Below are 21,884 nucleotides of genomic sequence, written 5' to 3' on the forward strand. Positions count from 1 at the left end.
TACCACTGTAGTTGTTTACCTGTGTTTCTAATATGGAATGCTAAGTTGCAGGTACAGGTTAGTGAAAATAAAGATGTAAGTTTTCCCCATCCAAGTTCACAGATGCCCTGAAATTCTATCCATGGACAAGAAACCCTGCTAAAGGCAAGATGAAGCTCATGACCTTCTGCCCCAGGGCTAAACTGAGGGGTGGTGGGTCAGGGATTCACTGCACCCTCACTGTGACAGTCTTGGGAAAGCTAAGCATTTTCTTCTCCTATTCTGAAGTTTGGAAACGTTTTGTAAAACAATTTAAAACCATGTCTTTTTTTCAGGACAAGCCTGATGGCTACATGTCCAAAGATTAATAAGCACCTTTGATGTGTTCCTTCAACAACCAGAATTATAGCTGCCAAATAAAGGGTCAATCGACTAATTCTGAATTTTAATCAGGATCTTGTTCCAGTTGTCCTGGGTTGGCTGAGCTTTAGTGTTAGGGTTTTTCTTTTCAAAGGATGCCGAGGAGGCTTCGCGTTCCCCTCACTCTTGCATTTTGGGCACACACTGGCTCAGAGACAACTGGGCGCACACACATTCCCCCGTCGAGTCCTCACGGGGGAGCTGTCATCTTGCAACCACAATCATCACATGCCATTGCAGGGGCAACCCGGCAGGAGGGCCCCCCCTAAATGCCGCCCAGCCCCCACGCAGTCCCGGCCAGGCCGAGGCGCCGACACACAGGAGCCGGGCCGGGGCCCGGGTCTCCGGCTTTCCGCAGGGGAGCGGGGAGCGCGCCGGCCCACGCCCACGCCACCCACACTTTGGGCGCACAATCCGGCGCACACCCCTGCGCGCGCACACCGCCACACTCGGGCGCACGCACACCGCGGCCGGGCCACGGACGGCAGTGTAGGCGGCGGCCCGGAGTGGTTCGGGGCGCGCAGCCGGGTCCCCCGCGAGGGCGCAGCCGGCCGCTCCGCCCCGCCCCGCCCCTCGAACCCGCCAAGCCGGGCGCGCCTGGGGCTGCAAAGTTTCGCCGCTCGTCCGCCGAGGCAGCGCGCCGGCTTGGGCTCGGCTCGGCTCTGCGTGGCTCCGGACGGCCGTGAACGCTGGCCGTACCGTGCGCCCGGCTGCGCGCCCAGCTCTGCCCCGCGCAGATCTCGACATCCCGCGCCCCGCCTGCCGGTGCTGCCCGCGCGCCCTCCCGCCGCAGGGTTTGTTCTCAGCCTCCTGTGCGCCCTCGATATCCCTCCTCCTCCTCTTCCCCGGCTCCGACCCCTTCGCCTCCGCCACCCATCATGGCCCGTGGCCCCGCTCGGACCAGCCCGGGACCGGGGCCCCAAGTGCTGCCGCTGCTGCCGCTGCTTCTGCTGCTGCTCCAGGACGCGGGCGGCAGCCACACGGCCCCCGCCCCGCCCGCGGCGGCCGACGGCCTGGCGGGGTACAAGAACCCCCAGCGGTCTCCAGGGGACGCGGCCGCTGCTCTGGGCCCCGGCACCCAGGACATGGTCGCTGTCCACATGCTCCGGCTTTATGAGAAATACAGCCGAAGGGGCGCGCGGCCAGGAGGGGGCAACACGGTCCGCAGCTTCCGGGCCCGGCTGGGTAAGTAGAGGGGGCCCTGGGGCCCCCTTCTCTTCATCCTCCCCGGTCCTCCTCACGTGTCCATCCTCCCACCCCTGTACCTCCGCTTTGCCTCTTCCTTCTATTCATTGACTGGTTCATTCATTCTTCCATTACTTATTCCCCCCACCCCGCCCGCCCCGAGCACTCTGTGCCAGGCCCTGAGCCTCCCGTGGGGACGCCGAAGTGGCACAGAGTGACAGAGTTCCTGCCCCTGGGGTGCCGCCAAGTCTCGGAGGGTGTCACACTTGCCGGACACAGACGACCCCATCCACAAGGCTTTAAGCACAGCGTGGAGATGGGACTGGGCTGGGTGAGCTCACCGTGTGTGTGTGGCGGGGCTCGGGGGGTAGGGATCCATGTCACAGCGTTCAGCTGTGTTGGCTCTTGACAGATGAAGGAGGCACTGAAGAGAGCCCAGCAGGTGGGTGTAATGCAGCCCTGATGGAAGTGCCAGGCACTGGGCCCAGGCAGGGGGTGTGCCCCTCTAGCTGGGGCACTTAGTGGGTGTGGCAGTTGGGGAAGCGGGGTGGAATGAGAATGGCCTTGGGTGTCCAGCCTTGGGTACATGAGACTGAGGCCTGCTAGGCACTAGCATGAAGTGTTCAGACTATGGGTGTTTGAGGAAAGGTCTAGAAGCTTGGGCAGTGGGGTTCCCAGCCCCTCTCCTGCCCTTGCCCGTCCTGGGCAGATCCTTTCCCCTTTACCCATACCTTGGATAGAGCTGCACCGAGCCCTACCTGCCCTGCTTCCGAGAGCATTTCAGAATCCTGCCTCAGCTGTCTGCCCACCCTGGCTGGGTGACCTCTGCAGGCCCTGGGTGAGCAGAGACGAGGCGCAGCCTGGTGGCAGGGGTGATGGGAAGACCCTGGTTGTCATGGAGATTACTCATGGTCTCAGAATGCCATTGCAGAAAATGTGGGTAGGGGTCCCCTGCAGCCCTTGTGAAGGAGGAGGCCATTCATCAGGAGAAAGACCATTGGTCTGTAGGGCCCCCTCTTGAGGTAGAGGGGAACAAGCCCAACAGTGGGGCCAGACAGCCTGGAGTCAGATCTGCCACCTCCTTGTAGATCACTGGCTGTGTTACTTAGGGTACCACACCGTGGCCTCAGAGCCAGACACTGGAAGCTTGGTCTCGCATAAACATGTACTGGGAGCTCCTGCCACAGAGAAGCCCCTTCCCCCCATCCTCTACTGGGCAGACTCACTAGGTCATTGTTCCTGGGTTCCAGGCCAACCAGATCTAATTCCATCCTCCCTGGTACCTTTTATTCACCTCTTGGGGCCCATTTCTGGAGCACCATTATTAAGTCACTCAAGAATCATCTAGCACGACCATGATCTTGGGCAAATCACTGAAGCTCTGTGGACTTGAGTGTACTCATCCACAAAATGGGCAGGTCATGGTAGTATCTTCCCTGTAGCATTGCAGGAAAGATGACATGAGTTGATATGTGTAAGCCCTAAGCCCAGCACTGGCCAGTTTAAGTGTTGGTGCATCGTGTTTCCCTGGAGTACAAAACACTTGTGTTCATATAGGTGTAGACTTGACCTTGCATCCATTAACTCAGTCCCCAAAGCCTTGCAGTTGAGGAAAGCAAGGCCAGAAAGTTCACTGCTGCAATAAGGGATGAGCACACCCATTGAGCCCACCCTGTTGCTGCAGGCCCAGGCATGGAGGTGCACAGTCTGTTTTTCAGTCTTCACAGGCTGGGGGTGGTACAAGCAACACTTAGCCCTGAAAAGGATCTGGCGACAGTACTTCAGATCCAGTCCTTCCATTTTACAGATAAGGAGACTGAGGCCAGGCCAGGGCAAGCTGTTCACAGTGGCAGTGGTTGGCACCGTCCATCTGTCAGGCTCATGCTGTTCTCACTGCTAGCCCCCTCCCCCAACCTCCATCAGAACTGAGCCCAGGACTTAGGAGACAGAGGATGGATCAGATCCTGGGAGATCAGAATTATTCTGGATCAGTCTAGGACTATTTGACAAATCCAATACTCTTGTTTGGAACCATTTGAAACAGCTATGGGTACAAGTCCCAGCTCCACCTGCTACTAGTATGTGTGCTGTGGTACACATCGCTTTACCTCTCTGAGTATCAATTTTTTGTGCACATAGTGGGGGTGGGGTGAAGATTCAATGGGATGAGGTGGGGTTTGTGCCTGGCAGAGAGTAGGCCCAGGCAGCTTGGTTTCCCTTCTCCTCCCTTGACTGACTTAAGTTGGTTCATACCCAGTCCCTCACCAGCCCTCAGAGTGCCTGCTTTGTGACCCAGCGACCAAGCTGTGAGGAGGTGTGAGCCTGGGTGGGGACCCCTCATTTTATGGATGAGGCACACATGTGGGGGGCTTCAGCTCTGGTCCTGGATCGTACCGGTCCCAGCCTGCTCCGTGACGGTGACCTCTGCTGCCTCAGTGGGGTGGTCCCTGCAACCCGTGTTACAGTGGAACTGTGTCCCTTGCCTGCCTCTAGGCAGCACAACTCAGGTTCCAAGCGCAGGCTGTGAGCTGGAGTGGTAAGGGCCAAATCCTGAGTCTGTGACTGGGGCCAGGGACTGATCTTGTCTATGACTCAGTTTTTTTCCCTTCTAAAATGGGACTAATAATGCTCTCTTCCTTATAGGGTTTTTTTAATGAACTGAGATATGTTCAGTGCTTAACACAGTGCCTGGCACATGTAAGTTCAATAATGTTTTAGCTCTACTATTATTACTCCAGCCACCCGGCTCCTTCCCTCCCTTCCATTGCTCCTTGAAGTGCATGGGTGGAGAGAGCTTCAGTCTACATCAGTGGAGAGAGCTTCTGAGCCTGACCATAAGGGTTAAGGTTAGACACCTGCAGCCTCAAACGACCTGCATTTAAATCTAGGCTTTTCCGCCTACGTATGTGATATTGGGCAAGTTACTTAACCTCTCTGAGGTTGGTGTCTTTATCTCTAAAATGAGAGTAATAATACATACTCATCTGTCGACAGTGCCAAAAGTCACAGTCAGTTCCCCAAGTCTTTCCTGAGCACCTCATTCAGTGGCAGGTGCTGTAAGCTCAGAGGACACAGAAAAGCATAGACTATTGGCCGTGCCCCGAAAAGCTCACGGGCTGGTGGAGAAGGGAGAAGTAAACAGAAGAATGTGACCAGCAGCACAGGTAGGGCAGTGGAGTGAGAAAGGGCTGGGGGTGGGCTTCAGGAGCCCCACAGGACAGCATTGACCTGGCAGGGGAAGGGCTGGTGGGGAGGGTCCAGTGAAGCCTTCACAGAGCAGAGGAGGCCCCAGACAGACTCTGAAGGGCAGGGGGTGTTAGCCAGGTGTAGAAGTGAAGCAGAGCCCTATGTGCCTGGAACTGTGAGGCGTTTGGTTTCAATGAGGAAACAACAGGAAGAAAGAGGCAGAAAATGGAAGTGAACCAGTGGGCCACCAAGGCCTGTAAGCAGTGGGGCAGTATAGAGAGTGTGTATGGTGAGAGAGGGGCGAGGGAGGGGGGAGGGGGAGGGAGGGAGAGAAGAGGAGAGGGGAGAAGGAGAGACAAGAGATTATAAGGGAAATGCATACTTATCCAGAAATCATAGAAAATCACAGTAAAGAAAAGAAATCATCCCCAATCGCAATCCAGATATAACCAGAGTTAATATTTTGTGGAATATTATATATAGTTTTTACCCTAATGGGATCATAGTTGCAGCAGGTAAAACTTGTTATATCTTCATTCTCATTTGAAGTTACTGGTTTTTTTTTCATTGCTGGTCATCCTGAATTGTTTTTCATGCTTTTTGACATTTGAAATTTTTCCTGTGGAAACCACTTCATCCACTTGGGGTTCTGGTCTTTTTCTTACTGATATGTAGAGTTTGTGAAGGCTGTTAACTCTTCATCTGTAATAGATGATTCCCTGTGAAGCACGAGTGTGGTGTGAGGGTGACAGTGTCCTGGGGTCACAGTGGTGGTCGAGATCAGACTGTGGGCTAAGACAGTGGTGGAAAGATGCAGAGTTCAGGGTGGTTGTGGAGAAACAGGATGTGGAGAAATAGGAACTGGGATAAGTTGCATGCAGGAGGGGGAAGAGGCTGTGAAGATTCTCAGGCTTCTGCTGGAGAGGGTGGACGGGTGGCAATGCCTCCCGTTGGGCGCGAGGACAGGGGCCAGGGGTGTGGGGTCCTCACTGTAGCAGTAGCTTGTGACACCACATGACCACTGTGTTCTGAGCATGTGCTGGGTGCCAGACACCTTGCTGAGAGCACTGCAGAGATGATCTCACAACTTCAGGAGGCACGTACACATATTCTGCTTGATTAACAGATGAGGAAACTGAGGCGCAGAGAGGTTGTGTGACTTCCTAAGGCCCCACAGCTAGTCAGTGATGAAGCAGGGTTTAAACCCTGACTCTGGAGCCTGCCTAAAAATAGACACTCAGTACACATTAGTTCTCTTTCCTTCTCTGCACCACCACTGGTGGCCCACCACTTCCTTCCTTCAGCTTATTACGTTGGTGCTTGCATCTTCAACCCGGTATTCTCACTCTGGTCACCCTGATGGCTGTTTCAGGGGCAATGAGTGAAGGGACAGATCTCCAGGTGACTTGGATTCTGTTTCTACAGAGCAGAGCAGTCTGAGGGTCCTCTTGGACTGAGAGTTGGCCAGCAGGGGGCCTGGGGGGACCCTTGGACTAGGGCCGCTTCCCTACCTCTTTCCTCTCTAGTCCCATCCCTAAAGAGTTGGGAAGGAGGTTGAGTGCCCAGTAGAGTGGACCTGACTAGGGTTCTCAGATTTCCAAAGACCATAGAGAGATCAACTTGTCTAAATAAGGTCAGTCCTTTCTTTCCTGGAGAGGCAGAACACAAAATGTTTGCAAACTATTTTAGAGTTCACAGCACATGATCTTTGTTACATTAGCTGTTAGGCAGACCCCGATTCTATCCAGAGCACCTGGTTGGGGAGGGTGGGGAAGGGCATGGGCTTGGGGTCAGACAGGCCTGGAAGCACACCCTGGCTCTGCCCCTTACCAGCTGGGGGGCTTTAAGCACTTTAAGCAAGTTATGTAGTTATGTAGTCACGTACCCTCTCTGAAGCTCCATCTTTTTGTCCATTTGCCATGTCTGCTGCCCTCATTGTGAACACGAGGAATCAAGCATGCCTATACGCTTGGAACTTGGAGCTTCCTAATCAGTAAACAATATTATTCCCATTTTAAAGATGAGAAAACTAAGGCTCAAGAGGAAGTAACTGGACAAACGTCCTGCTGTGCAGTTCCTCCAGCTGGATTTGCATAATCGGCTATATCTTTCCAAAGGAGACTTTCTGGACTTCTTTCAGGATGTTCACTGAGCCCCAGGGCAGCAGGCCAGGAACCCACTTTATTAAGTGAAGCAGACAGATCTAGCAAAGACCCCTCCCCTCCCCTGCCATTCAGCACACATTTCTGAGCACTGACGATCACTCAGGCCTTGTGCTAGGATCTAGGGATACAGCAGTGCACACAGCTGGCAAAGCCCCACCCTCTTGGAGTTTGTGTTCTAGAGGGAAAGAGAAACGATCGCAACGAAATATATTATATCAGGATGTCCCAAAGTGACGTGAAGACAAATGAAGCCAGGGACAGAGTGATGGGGCTGTTCCTTCAGCCAAGGGGGTCAGTAGTACCCTTTGCTGGGGATGCCGCTTGAGCAAAGGCCCAAAGGAGAGAGGAGTGACTCCTAGAGGAGAAGTGATGACAGCAGAAGGAAGAGCTGGGACAAAGCCCTGAGATGGTAGCTCCTGGACAGGAAGGCCAGGGTGACTGGGGCAGAGATGCGGGTGCGGGGGGCAGAGATGCGGGTGCGGGGAGCAGATGGAGTTGGGGAGGTAAGCAGGCCAGGTCAAGTAGGGCCTTGGTAAAGGGTTGGCAATGGAGAGCTCTGAGCAGGATGGTGGCCTGAGGTTGAAAGCACCCAGCATGCCGGGGGCCTCTCCTGGACACAGCTCTGTGAAGCTGTGACGGGCGCTGCAGGTGCGGGTCCCCACCATCACTGTCTGTCTCATCCCTGGACTGAGCTCCTCTGAGTGCCTCTAATCACCTTTGCTAGGACACTGATCAGCCCAACACTTAGCCCAGAGTAGGAGTTTCCCAAATATTTATCTGGAAAAGGGAGGGAGGCAGGGAGGGGCGAAGGGAGAGAGGAATGATAGGAGGGAGGAAGGAAGGATCTTTTCTAGCTGACCATGAGATGGGAGCCACAGGCACCGGCACAGTTCATAGGGACTACTCTTTGGAGATTCTCCTTTGTGACCTGGGCTCATCCAAGCTGGGAGGCTTCAGGTAGGTGGCCTTCTCTCAGCCACAGCCTGGAGCCCCCTGCAATGCAGGCATGCAGGCACAGTCAGAGAGCTGGGCCAGCCTGTGGCCCTTCATGCCCTGGAGATGGGAGTGACCCATCTCCCCCTCCACGGTTCCCAGCAGGGAGGGTCATCACGCATCAGGCTGCCTTGTGAGGGGCGAGCTGCCTATGGCCAAAGGCATTCAAACCAAATGGAGGAAGGACTCCTGCCCTGAGTGTAATTAATCAGGCTGCCTGACCTCTAAGGTTCTTCCCTCTCTGAGTTCCTGCGCGTGCTCTCTGTGGTTCTCCATCCTAAGGGAAGGGCAGCATTTGCTGTCCCTCTCCTGCACCCCGTGCAGAAATAACCTCCAGGGGAGGCCACCCCGTCCTCCTCTACAACACGTTTTGCCACCCTGGGGCAGTCCTCCCAGCACCTTCATTGGGCCACACCCACCTCAAGCCAAGGCTGCTGTCCCTGCCTTGCTGGTCACAGTTATCCTTCTTTATATCCTCTCTCGTTCTTTACCTTGGCACTGGAAGGGGGGCCAAGGTGCTTTTCTCTGGGAAGCCCCATCTCGGTTCCCCCAGTCTGCTGTTTTCCTTCTCACCAAGAGCCACAGGTTTCTAGGCCAAAGATGCTTGCATCCTGCTGTGAAGGGCCAGCTCTTTGGAAAGAGTCAGAAATGTCTATTTTAGAGCCTCTGAAGTGTTCTCCTGCAAAGAACCTGTTAGTGGAACAATGGAGTTGACTTGAATTGGATGAAAGAAAACACTTTCTCTGCTGTGTCAGCTGGACCATTGAGTAAGAGGGGCCCGAATTGGTGTAGGAGGAGCTTGCTCTGCCAGCCTTGGTCATTTAGATAAAAGTGGCATAGAAGCACATTTGGGGGATTCCCCCTTTGTGCCTGGCACATTACATATGTTATTTATTTAATCCTCCAAGCATTCAGGTGAGATAGAGATTCTATTGTCCCTCTGAGGCAGATGAGCAAGGCATGGTCCCGTTGAGGCCTGGGATCCCGGTTCCTAGAGCCTTTCCCAGCTTGGGGGGTAGGACCTGCCTTGTTGGTGAACTTGCACCCCATCCACAAGTCAACCCTGGGTGTTGCAGATACACAGCCACTGCCCATCGTTGCTTCCCAAACTTAGAATCCCTTAGAATGCTGGTTAGAATAAGAATTCCTGGGCCCCATTGTCCCAGACCCTCTGAATCAGCATCTCCAGGGGAGGAAGGCAGTGATCTGTGAGCTTTGGGAAATTCAGGACTCAAGGACCATGACACTCAAGGCCGCAGTGTTTGGGGAAGCCAGGTTTAAATGTGCATCAAGACTCGTGCTTCTCCTTATGTGTGGACATATTGAGGGGCTGCTGTGGACGTGCTGAGGGTTTTTTTCTGAGAATTAGGTAAGGTAGTGTCTTTAGAATGTCACCCAAGCTTTGACTGGCATTTATTGGGCCCTCTGACTTTTCCTTCCTTCCTCTTTCTTGTAGTCCCTTAAAAGTACATGAAAGTTCCCAATTGAATTATGCCTTCTTCCCAGTAGAATTATGCCTTCATCCCAATAGAAACAAATAACCTTAAACTGAAGATTTTGGTTAAAAAAATGCCAGCTGAATCTGTGGATGCAGGTGTCAGAGAAACTGTGACCCATTTTCTACACACACACACACACACACACACACACACACACACACATTCCCGCTCTTGGAAGCCCTGTACCTCTCCCAGCTTCACCCAGCAGACAGACCCCTGGCAACAGGAAATAGGGCAGCAGGAGGGAGACAGCCCACCTGACAGCTCTGGTCTCCGGCTCTTCTGCAGCATCACAGGGAGATGATGCCTCCCTCCCATCCAAACCCTAGAGAGGGCTTGCTATTCACAGACCTCATGCTGCCAGGGCTTGGGGCAGCTTTCTGCCCTGGGGTCCTGGTGTACACCTGGTAGAACCAAGAGAGAAAGGAAAGAGTGGTTGACAGCCCCAGGGATGCAGGGGCCAAGAGTATTCTCAAGCTGCAGATGTGATGTTTGAGGGATCCCGGTCCGTATCACAGTTCCGGCCTCTGGAGAGCAACCTGGATGTTGGAGATTTTATTGAGTGACCTGGTACAACCCTGATAGTGCTTTTTCTTTGTAAAACAAGTTTAAAAGGGCTTGGGCAGAATAAATAGCAGACACCCAAATGGCTGTGTTCTTAAGTCCAGTTTCCCTCAGAAGCCACTCAGAATGCTGGGAGAGCATGAGGCACTCTAACTTACCTCATTTGGAAGAAGGACTGCATTTAATGTCTATAAAATAGAAAGCTGTGCAGATACAGGGGGGCTACTGTCAGCAGGGCTCAGACCCAACCCAAGCTATCCCAAATACCTGATTCCACCTTATCTCATGAATGAAGGTGGGGGAGATCATTTGTTCATTGAGAGGCATTGGAGTGCAGAGGCAGGAACTGGAGCTTCAGGGTCCAGCAGCCCTGAGCATCTACCCTGTCTGCCACCTTTTTCTCTTCCTTTCTTTGCAATGGGTTATGACAATCCCCAACCTCTCTGACCTCAATCCCTCATCCTCATCTGGTCCCTGAAAATAGCAAAGGGTGCCCTCATCAGTTCAATGTGAGGATTACAGGAGATGAGGAAAGTCTGGCTGGCCTGGAAATGCTCCCTCAATGGGCGTTCCTCCTCCACTTCCTGGACGGGACACCCTATGAGCACGGGGGCCTGTCCAGGACACAACCTAACAGGCTGTGGTCTGTCCTTCCCTCGCAGAAGTGGTCAACCAGAAGACCGTGTATTTCTTCAACCTGACTTCCATGCAGGACTCGGAAATGATCCTCACGGCCACATTCCACTTCTACTCGGAGCCGCGGTGGCCCCGGGCACGCGAGGCACCATGCAAGCAGTGGGCCAAGAATGCATCCTGCCACTTTCTGCCCCCGGGCCCGCCAGCACGCCAGCATCTGCTCTTCCGAAGCCTCTCGCAGAACATGGCCACGCAGGGGCTGCTCCGCGGGGCCATGGCCCTGCTGCCCCCGCCACGGGGCCTGTGGCGGGCCAAGGACATCTCCCCCATCGTCAAGGCGGCCCGCCGGGATGGCGAGCTGCTCCTGTCTGCCCAGCTGGATTCTGGGGAGGAGGACCCGGGGGTACCCAGGCCCGGCCCCCACGCACCCTACATCCTCATCTACGCCGACGACCTGGCCATCTCAGAGCCTAACAGCGTGGCAGTGACACTGCAGAGATATGACCCCTTCCAGGCTGGGGACCCAGAGCGTGGAGCAGCCCCCAACAGCTCAGCGGACCCCCGAGTGCGCCGGGCCACGCAGGCCACTGGGCCGCTCCAGAACAACGAGCTGCCGGGGCTGGACGAGAGGCCGGCACATGCCCCCCACGCCCAGCACTACCACAAGCACGAGCTGTGGCCCAGCCCCTTCCGTGCACTGAAGCCTCGGCCGGGCCGCAGGGACCGCAGGAAGAAGGGCCAGGACGTGTTCATGGCCTCCTCGCAGGTGCTGGACTTTGACGAGAAGACAATGCAGAAAGCCCGGAGGAAGCAGTGGGACGAGCCGCGGGTTTGCTCCCGGAGGTATCTGAAGGTGGACTTTGCAGACATCGGGTGGAATGAATGGATCATCTCACCCAAGTCGTTCGACGCTTACTACTGCTCAGGAGCCTGCGAGTTCCCCATGCCCAAGGTAGAGTGCGTGGGGTCACCCCGCTGTGTTCTGCCCCTTGGCTAATTGTGACTCTCAGCTCTGCCCCTGCAGGCAAGTCCCTCTGCCTCCTCACTCTGTTTCCTGTCTGTAAATAGGGATCATAACACCTCCCATCTACTCAAGGCAGAGAATAGGTAGACAGAGGTGCCAAAATGGCAGCCTGTTGGGTGGATACAGCCCACAGATGGATGGGGTCTGGCTGTGCCTTCATTGAATTTGAGTTTTAAATCAGAACCTTTCTTCTTTTGCAAAACAGGAGATCCATCTCCTTAGGTGTGTGTTCCCACACAGCAATATCCACAGAGGTTGAGGAGACCTTGGCCCCCTGCACATAGGTCAGGTCTCTTAAGCCCCCTCCTCACCAAGGCTCTTCTAGAAACCTGGCCTGGACCTCAGGGCGTTGGTGTCTGTGACCAGCACAGAGTTGGCTTCAGTGGCTTCCCAGTGTGACTGTCCATCCCCCATCCCCGACTCAGGGCAGGAACTCACAGGGCAGCTAGCTCTCATTGCACACAAGTCGGCAGGACCCACAGCGTGGGGCTGTTTTCCGCATTGCGCTGGCCCGGGTTTTCAGATGCTCACCTTCCCTCCAGGCTGGGCCGTGGTTCTGTCCATCCATCTCCCCACGTCCTGAACCACGGTGGGCTGGCTGCCTGCTGATGTCGACCTCAGCACAGAGCACACACTTTCCTCCTACTTAGCTCCTCTGCTGAGTTCCAGGTCATGCCTTCCTCTCCAAGAAAGGAAGTCAGCGCGTAAATCCACTGTGAACGTAAATAAATCAGCCAGCTGGGAAATCCCAGACCCAGACGTGGGGCCGCATTAACCTGTTTGGGAATTAAGAGGCTTCTCCTCAAAGCCGTGCATGTGCAGGAGAGAGGAAGGGAGGTGCCTGACAGAGAGACAGGCGTCTGCTGGAAGGGCCCAGGCCGGCGGGTGCAGGGTGAGTGCGGCAGGCTCCTGCCGGCTGGCCCTGCACTTTCCTTATCAGCCTGCCTGGCTGTCTTTCCACCTTCCCTGACACCAGCCTGAACTCCCTCTCCTCCCACCTCCCCACCACAGGCACTGTGCATATAAAACTCTGGCCCACAATGAGCCGAAGCACCTGTGACGTGGTCCTCTTCATCTTGTGGGAGGTGCCGTGTTTGCTGCTGGGACCCAGACCCTTCTGGATGTGAGAGGCTGCCTGGGGAGGGAGGGGAAGAGAGCTGGTGTGGGCCCAGCGAGCATAGTTTCCAAGCCAGACTACTTTCTAACTGAGGGCTCCTGGTCCAGTTATTTAGTCATTTTAAGCCTCAGTTTCACCAGGAAAATTAAAGTCATACCCACCCCATAAGGTTGATTCAATGACAAAACGGGGTGATGCAGATGAAGCAGCGCCTGACACCCCAAAGTCAGACCCACCTGGGAGTTGTGAGTTTCCAGCCCCATCACACTGATGCACTTGTGCCTGCAGGGCTTCCCCTCCTGTGCTGAGAACGCGATCACATGGCAAGCGTGGCGGTGCTCCCTGGACTGTAAAGTCTGGGCAGCTATGGCCCCAGGCAGAACCTCCAATCTTCTCCCCTGCCTTCCCTCTGGGGCTCCTGCCCAGTTCCTGGTGCTCCTCGGGGATGTGTGACACGCAGGTGCCCCCAAGTGGCCAGTGCCATGTAGGGGATGTGCCTTCCCTCTGGGAGCCCTCAGGGCAGGAAAGCCTTTTGCAAAAGTCCCTAGGACTCAGTCTGCCACTGATTTCAGAAGAAATGTGTACCCAACCCTGTGATCTCACCTTTTCTTCTAGGTCAATGCCTTTTCTGTGGCCTCAGTCAAGGACATGCAGGCAGCGTGGTGGGTGGGTGAGGACTGCAGGGTGGTCAGAGTTCGGAGGTGACCATGCTCCTTTCCGCCTTGCAGATCGTCCGCCCCTCCAACCATGCCACCATCCAGAGCATCGTCAGGGCCGTGGGCATTGTCCCGGGCATCCCAGAGCCTTGCTGCGTTCCCGACAAGATGAACTCTCTTGGGGTCCTCTTCCTGGATGAGAACCGGAATGTGGTTCTGAAGGTGTACCCCAACATGTCTGTGGAGACCTGTGCCTGCCGGTAAGACCAGCCGCTCTGGAGTGGAAAGAACCTGCCCCGCCTGCACACAGCAGGGCAGCATTCTCTGAACCTTCTGGAGTGAGCACTTGACTCAGGGTGCAGCTGCAAAGGCAGGGCACAGCTTGCAGGCCACCATCTGTCACCCCAGGGCATCATTCTGGGGTCTTTCACTGCTGGTGACTCAGCCCCCTCAATGCCAGTTCGAATCCTTTGAAGGGATCTGGGAATTAGCCCTGGCCCTGGCCTGATGGTTGCCCACGGCCTGTCCGCTGTGCTCTGAAGGCCTGAAAACCGGACACGTCCACAGGCTGGGTTTTGTGACTATCACCTCATAACCTGGAAAGAAGACTACAAACCTGAAGGCATTCACTCCCTTCACATGGAAAGAACCTCTGTTTAAATAATCAGTTTAAAACACTTCGGGCCACAGTGTGATGCTGGAAAACAGGGCCTAAATAATGGTATAAATGGATGTTTTCTCTCAAAATCCACTGCAAACGCTTTTATACATACAGTATGCACATATAACCAATTTTGGTTTCTTTTTCTTAATATATGTTTTATTTTAAAACAAAAAGGAGGGCGTTGACACCATTCCCCACAGAGGTAGTCAAGCTGGTTGAGCGTGCATTGTTTAAACGTGCTTATTGAAATAACCCATACAGTGATACGTTGGAATACTAAAACATAACCAAGATTTTATATTTTTGTAAATTATACTTTCTATACTGTAGATTGTGTACGGTATGTGTTTTTATGGAAAGCTAATAAATTAAAGGGACAGTGGTATCTTGAAAAACTGAATGTCACCCATTCCAAAATATGGATGGATCTCCATGTGTAAGTATGACATCTGGGTGGCTGCTGGGGTCACAGCCTTCTTTAGGAACCAAGGCCTCTGTAGGCCATCTCCATACTCTCTCGTCTTTATCCTAAGCTCCAGACACCGGCCACTCCTATGCCTTCCAGGGTCCTGCCCACTCATATCGCACCACAGGTCCCCACCCTGGGCTCGTCCAGGCAGGACACGGTCCAGGCAGGCACAGTGGCCTTGACTCCTTAGCCTCAGAGGGGATATCAAGTGATGGGGAAGTGCCTGAGATATTTAAAGGAACATCTATGGTAGCCTGGTCAGAGGGCTTCTACTTGGGGTAGTTCAAACAAGAGATTCAGTAGAAGAAGTCAGGGGTCTCTCCAGAGATTCGGGGGCTCCTGAGGAACTGGAACGTCTGCTTCTCCCTGCTTCTTAGTCAGCATCCCTGTCCCCAGATAGTCTCCCCCAAGTGGCTCCCTTATCCCTGAGTTGACATCGCCTTACGGTTGTAGTACCTGAAGCTGATTGACCAGCATTTCTGAAAGAGAACCTAGGTCCAACTGGGGGCAGGTGTATAACAGTCCCTCGGCTGGGAACTAAAAGGATGGCATGGCCCCCAGTCTTCTCTTACTCTGAGAAGGTTGAAAAGCCATGAACAGTTCTCCAGGATGGGACTTAGAAGGAGAAAAGGAGCCCAAGGCATCTGTCTTAGGTCAGGCTCCTGAAACCAGGGTTCCTGTGCAAGGGATGGATGAGGAAGTGCTCCCAGGAGAAACAGGCAAGGAGTGGGTAGAGCAGGACAGAAGGGCAAGAAGCCAAGCATCCCAACTTAGCCTGGATCCTATGGGGAGCTCTGGCACTTAAGCTATACCTCTGGGTTAGTCCAGCTTCAAGGCAAGGATGCTGGATGTTCAGACCCCCTCCCCAGGCTGCCCCCAGTGGAGAGATGGAAACTCTCAGTTCTCTGGCCCTCTACACAATCAGCTGCTGTGGCTTAGGAAGCCCAGGCAGCCTCTGAAGAAGGATGCAACTGCAGCCACTGGAGGCAAAGCGGCTGACACTGAAGAGAGTACCCAGAACAGGTAGGTAAGGGGGGCTGAGGGTACCTGGGTTGGGGTCTAGGTATTTTCCCCATAAACATCTCTACTGTAAGCAGTTTCTTCACAAGCATTCTTGCTGCACAACTAGTTGGCCATGAGGCCATTTTGCCATAAAAGATAAAATAACTGGTTGACAGTTCCATTACACTAGAAAATATAACATCAGTTTTTACACATTCTTCCGTGAGCACAGTCATACCTCCCACCCATCAAAACCAAAAGTTTACCGATTTATCAAAGATATAAAAGAGGTAGCTACTAACAACAGTCTTCGAGAGCATTAATGATGGGTTCTTTAGCTCATTTAGATATGACACCTTGTTCTCTTAAGCTGTCTTTACCAAATGTATTATGCCGTATTAGAAGTTGGAGACAAAAGAAGAATCAAGCTCCTCCTACCCCTGCCAAAACAAATGTTTATGTGATTCCTGATGCGTAGAAGTCTCTTGAAAATGGTGAGCATTTTAACAAAACCTGGCTTAGATTAGCTCAACCAAGGGTTTGCAAAAATTGATGTGTTATCATTTTCTAGTGTAGTAGAACTGTCAAGCAGTTATTTTTTATGCAAAATGGCCTTAAGGCCAATTAGTCGTGCTGCAAAACCACTCGCAGCGAAGATGTTTACAGCAAAAATACTGGACACACCTGGCTGGGGCCCAGCAGCATATGCTCAGCATCCCCTCTGAGGTGCTCCAAATGGTTGTGGGACATGTGTGTGAACAGCTGCCCTGGGCACATGGCCCTGCCTCTTGGCAGAGATCAGGTGAGGCGATGGGGGTGGTGCTTAAGGCACACATTGCCTTATTCCTGCAGGACTTGTACTGGGACTAAATGATTCATTCATTGGATTGCTGGGATGTCTCAAATTGGTCTGCAAATTGGTCATGGCTTGGTTTGCCATGTCTAATCCTTTTTGAAATATGACAGGATATAAATTACTAGCAAAATAAGTAAAAACATTAGGGCTTGATAAGGTTCCAAATGCCTTTCTTCTCAATATTAGATTCTTCATTTTCCCTTCTCCCCCTTAAATTTTTTCTCATCCAACTGCTCCCTTTCCATTTTTTGGTGAAGATGGGGTGTCCTATAATACTTCTATCTTATTCTTTCTGGCATTTGCAATTTCTGGGAGATCTCCTAGGTCACTATGAAAGGCTACAACCTCTCCGAGCCCTCATTTCTGGATTACAAGGGTAGAGGGAGCGGGCTGGGCGGATCACCCCTGTGTCCAGCCGTGGGCAGGAGCTTCGTGCTTGTGCCAGGATGGGTGGTACCCAGTGGTGATGACTTTGCCATATGATGAAAGGAACTAGTGTCAGCAGGGACCCCTCACGTTTACAGAGCATCGTGCATTTAGATATGACACTTCATTTAGCCTCACAGCAACCTTGCAGCTTACTCCCCCGCTGGTGCTTCAGAAAAACAAGCTCAAGACAAATAAGTAATATGGCCACCAATGTCTTACCAAGACCACAGGTAACATCAGCTTTGACATGCAAGGCTGCCTGGTTCAAGGCCTGTGTAGCTGGTGCTGCCTCCCAGCTTCCTGACCAGTGACCCCCACCACCAGCCAGTTAGGGCTGTCCCAATGGCCTTAAGTGGCCTTACAATAAAGCAAGGCTTAAAAAGATATGTAGGTATGAAATAACGTTTTTTTCCTCTTAAAACCAAAATATCAACATCACATGATCACAAGAGCAAGAGGTCCCAGGACCCAGCCCAGATGTGCACGGGTTCCTGAGCTCACTAACTGCATCTGGATCAGTCTGGAGGGGGCAGTGTGGTGGCCTGCCACTGAGCCCTAATCCTGAAGTTATACATCCTCTGGATGGGCAGAACCTTAGTTCATGTGACAAATATAAACAGTACAGCTGCGAGCTGGAAACGTTAAGGCTGGGAGAAATCTTTGAAAAACTCTGGATGCAACCCTTTTACTCAACAAGCAGGGACATTGGATCTGGATAATACCAGGTGTCTTGCCTGAGGCGTCCCGATAGGTGCCTCTGTATGTCTAAGTCACTCGAAAAATGTCATCAGAGCTGTAGCCTGTAACTCAGGCTCCTTCTGTGGCCAGGATGGAGTCAGGGCCATGATGGAGAAGCCTACAGAAGTCTGGGGCTGGGGTGAGAGGGTTTGAGGAGAGGGCTCCAAGGGAAGAGGAGTGGAGATGACTCCACCAGGATGGAAGAGCTGGACTTAGCTGGTGACATAAAGCCATTGCAGGCACCAGCTTGTGCAAGATGTGTTTGATGGTAGCACGGGCCAAGGTAGGCTGGAGTGGGCTTCGGCGGGGAAAACTAGGAGGGCAGAACCAGCCTGGCAGCACTGGCTCCTAGTTGTGCACCAAAACATTGAAGTTAGAGCCAAAGGCTATCTCTTTTTACCCAAAGCTGCAAACATAAAATCTCCTTCACTGATAAACTGATGCTTCTGAGATTTCCAAGTCTCCTCCTCTCTTCTACTCCCTAAGATGATGGTGCTCTTTCAAGCTCTGGTCCACTTTTCCTTCTCACTCAAGCCTAATCCAATCCTAGATTCCTCCAATCTCTCCTAGCAGTCCTGTCTGTATGTTTAGGGGGTGGGTGAGCAGAGGAACGAATGAACTGTTTATTCATTCAGTGATTTAACATCTACTATGTGCCAAATACCGTACCAGGCAGTATACACACACTTGATCTCTTGGAAGGCTCATACGAATTTCCTCTTTTATTAAAACCAATGTGCAAACTTGAATGTGCATCAGAATCACCTGGAAGTCTTGACCAGATTGCTGGGCTGAATCAGACTTTCTGATTTGGGGCAAGACTTAGCATTTTTAACCAGTTTCCAGGTGCTGCTACTGCTGTGGTTCAGGGACCACGCTTTAAGAACAACTGTTCTAATAAATGTGCTGACCACCTGGGCACAGTCCAGAGACAGAGTGCACATTGGCTGAGTACTTACCGTGTGCCAAGAGGAAGCAGGAGGTCAGGGAGGCGAGGCCCAGAGCTGGGAAATGACATGCCTGCTGCTCTGCCTGGTTCATGCTCTCCCCTTACAGCCTCAAGGTCAGTCCAGTTTTCATTCCTCTGAGCAATGTGTGGGTGAGAGTGGAGCTTGAGAGGTTAACGGAAGGACAGGTGTCTTGTAGTCAAGTCTCTTGTGATGGAAGGGGCTCCTGACCCCGCAGAGGCAGCTGTATCACAGTTAATCAGTAACTCACCATTCCCCCCTCCCCCCAGCCCCTGACCACCACCATTCTACTCTCTATCTCTATGCATTTGACTACTATAAGTACCTCATATAAGCGGAGTCATACAATATTTGTCATTTTGTGACTGGCTTATTTTATTTAGCATACCTTCAAGGTTCATGCATATTGCGGCATGTGTCAGAATTCCCTTCCTTTTTAAGGTTGAGTAATATTCCACTGCATGGATGTACTACATTTTGTTTATCCATTCATTGATCAATAGACACTAGGGTAGCTTCCACCCTTTGGCTATTGTGAGTAATGCTGTTATGAACATGGGTATACAAATATCTTTTTGAGACCCTGCTTTCAATTCTTTTGGATACATACACAGAAGTGGAATTGCTACATCACATGCTACACTATTTGGGGGAAGAGAAGAGGGGGAGAGGAGTGGTAAATAAGATCGTTTATGGTTCAATTAAGGCAGCCCTTCCCTGAGGCCCCAGGAAGGGAAAGCTGGTGGAAGGAGAGGGAGGGGGTCCTTTTGTATGAGGACCCCACATCATCTGGGAAAGATAAAACAAGACCCAAACCTTGTTCCCTAAGACCTAGAGTTAAGGGGATCTCTCCAGAGGGACCAAGGCCCGTATGCTCAGAAAGGTAGCAAGGTCTCTAGATCACCTTGAGGAAAGTGGGAGTTTAGGCTGGTAACTCAGGGTCCCCATAAGGACCTAGAAATTTGTGGGAGAGGGCAGGATGGGATCAGAGTGTGATCACAGCTGGCCTCTTCTCTCAACCCAGCCACCTGCCACAGGGGAGTGCCTTCTAGAGAAAGGGTAAGCCTGGGAGGATGTCTAAGAAAGCTGTTACCTTGGTGCCCAACGGGAGACACCATGGGGGACCCGGGCAGAAACCTGGACCAGCCAGGGCATCCCAGCAGCTGTGCACCAGCAGCTATAAGATGTGTGACACCAACCCCAGCAGCAAAGCTGAGTGTCACTGAGAAGCAACAGCAGGTGGGACCTGCCAGGACCTCTATCCCACTTCCCGCGTCCAGCATTAAGAAGTTGGACTGATACCATCCCACCTCCATCTCCTTTGGACTAAATAAACCTACAGGGCTCTTGGACAATTCAGGAAAGGGATGACCTGAGACAGAAAACCAGACTTGCCAATAATATGGATCAGGAGGTCTCATGCAATTACTTAAAAACAATAAAGGAGATGTGGACATATTGATACTCTGAGTTTGTGGGGCAGATCATTCCAGAAATACAGAGGCATGTTGTACTGCACAGTTCTGGGGGCGCCATCCTCATCACAGTCTATGTGACCAGGACCTCCAGGCAGTGTTCACATGCAGCCTCCACGGCCAGATGTGGTGACGCCATATGTAAACAGGTCTGCAGTCTTATATCTGAGATCCCCAAATCCAAAATAGAAAACCTGAAGTCTCTTTCAATTCCTTTCATGATAAAACCTGACCTGAATGGATATTTGTGTTTTTATTTGTTTCACTGCAGAAATGTCAATGTGTTTGATTATAGGGGATCACCCCCAAGCCCACCAGGGATATTACAGTATACACTCCATACCAAATTATCCAAATCTGAAGCTTTCTGAACTTCAAAACACTCCTGGCCACAAGGGTTTTCAATAGGGGATTGTGGAGCTGCGTATAATCACAAAATGGTAACAGTGGCCATCACTGGATGGTGAGATTGCAAGTTATTTTTATCTCCTTTCTAATGCTTTGCACTTCCCAAATTATCTGCACTACATATTACTGTTATAATCAGAAAAAAATATTTGTCATGTTTTTAAGAAAACGTTAGATAGCAACTCCTCCGGCTTCAAGAGCACATTCAGGCCACCCCCAGTTACACCCCTTGGCTCCACCTCTTGAATGTGACAGGCTTCTGGGCTGCCTCCAGGGACTAGAGCCCTGTGGGGGATGCCTGCCTAGCTCCCCAGCTCCTCCCAGCCCTCTCCCTGCTGCGAAGCTGCAGTCCTGCTTCCCGGGCTGTGCACCCGTTCATCTTTTCCCTGCCTCAGGGAGTTCTTGCACTAAGCTGGCTCAAAGCCCAGCATGCTTCCTGCCCCCTCTGCAAGCAGCACTTCTGAAGCTGCACCCTTCCCATCCATCCTCCTTGGCAGTGTCCCCAAAGTACGGGGACAGCAAGTTCTGTCCAGGCCTGGCCACTGGGGATTCCTGTTTTCACTCCACCCCCCACAAGGGGTGGGGAAAAGCTGGGTGCACACCCGGGATCTCTGACTCTGACTGCCCTGGCCCCTTGTCCATCTTCCTGAACCTGCACCCTCTCCCCAGGAGCCCTGCCAGCTTGAAAAACTTTCACATTCAAATCCTCCTCAAAGTAGACTCCCAGAATATGTTTATGCTCATTCTTTGCTGTGGTCAAACCCACACGTGATGGAAATGGACAGATCTAAGTGTGGGCCCACTGCCCTTAAAACAACACAGACTCTGGGGCCTCGCAGGGTCCGACTGGGCCACGGCTTGTCAGCTTCCTCAGGGGGGAACATCTCCTGGCCATGTTACTGGCCTCAGAGCTTCCCTCCTCCTTTGTCTCCCAGATTACTTGGTTCTCCTGACTGACAAGTGTGGCCCAAGGAGCCACCCAGCTGACGTGAGCCAAGAACGCACCCTCCAGACCAGTGACAGGGCTCTTCTGGGGTCCCAGGGCCAGCAGGATTCTGTGCGTAAGTGGTGTTTTCATAGGGCAGCCCAGCACAGGGCTTCCTCCCCAGCTCCCAGGTCAGTCAGACCCTGGCGTGGAGAAGTTGCGGCCAGAATGCAGCCACTCAACAGACTGGGGTTTAGGGCGACCGCCGTGATGGTCAGCACATAATCACCTTGAATCCTTGCAAGTCTCTTCTGAACCCGAGACTCAGAGAGGTGAAGTGACTTGCTCCAGGTCATGCTTGTGAGGAATAAGTGAGGGAGATGGGATTTGAACCCACATCTGGTCTGACTCCAAAGTCCCCACCATCTCACTAAATTATATGTGCCACCTTCACCCTTGAGCTCTAAGGCTCGGGAGCTCGCTTGACAGATGAGAAACCAAGGCACCGAGCGCTTGAGCCACAAAT

The 21,884-nt window shown here is 52.6% G+C and overlaps 1 protein-coding gene across 1 annotated transcript; it reads left to right on the forward strand.

Moving 5' to 3' along the window:
- Positions 1-979: 979 nt before the first annotated feature.
- On the forward strand, positions 980-14,483 carry GDF10 (growth differentiation factor 10). The gene is made up of 3 exons (XM_036828906.1): positions 980-1,584; positions 10,654-11,579; positions 13,497-14,483. The coding sequence occupies exons 1-3, from the start codon at positions 1,278-1,280 to the stop codon at positions 13,686-13,688; spliced, it is 1,425 nt and encodes a 474-aa protein (XP_036684801.1). The 5' UTR covers positions 980-1,277; the 3' UTR covers positions 13,689-14,483.
- Positions 14,484-21,884: the final 7,401 nt, after the last annotated feature.

Source organism: Balaenoptera musculus, chromosome 16 (genome assembly GCF_009873245.2).
Source record: "Balaenoptera musculus isolate JJ_BM4_2016_0621 chromosome 16, mBalMus1.pri.v3, whole genome shotgun sequence".
In the NCBI taxonomy this organism is placed as follows: Eukaryota; Metazoa; Chordata; class Mammalia; order Artiodactyla; family Balaenopteridae; genus Balaenoptera; species Balaenoptera musculus.

Coding starts and splice junctions, on each gene's coding strand:
- GDF10 (XM_036828906.1), top strand. CDS start 1,278: ATGGCCCGTGGCCCCGCTCGGACCAGCCCGGGACCGGGGCCCCAAGTG. Junction 1,585..10,653: donor CAGCTTCCGGGCCCGGCTGG/GTAAGTAGAGGG, acceptor CTTCCCTCGCAG/AAGTGGTCAACCAGAAGACC. Junction 11,580..13,496: donor GCGAGTTCCCCATGCCCAAG/GTAGAGTGCGTG, acceptor TCCGCCTTGCAG/ATCGTCCGCCCCTCCAACCA.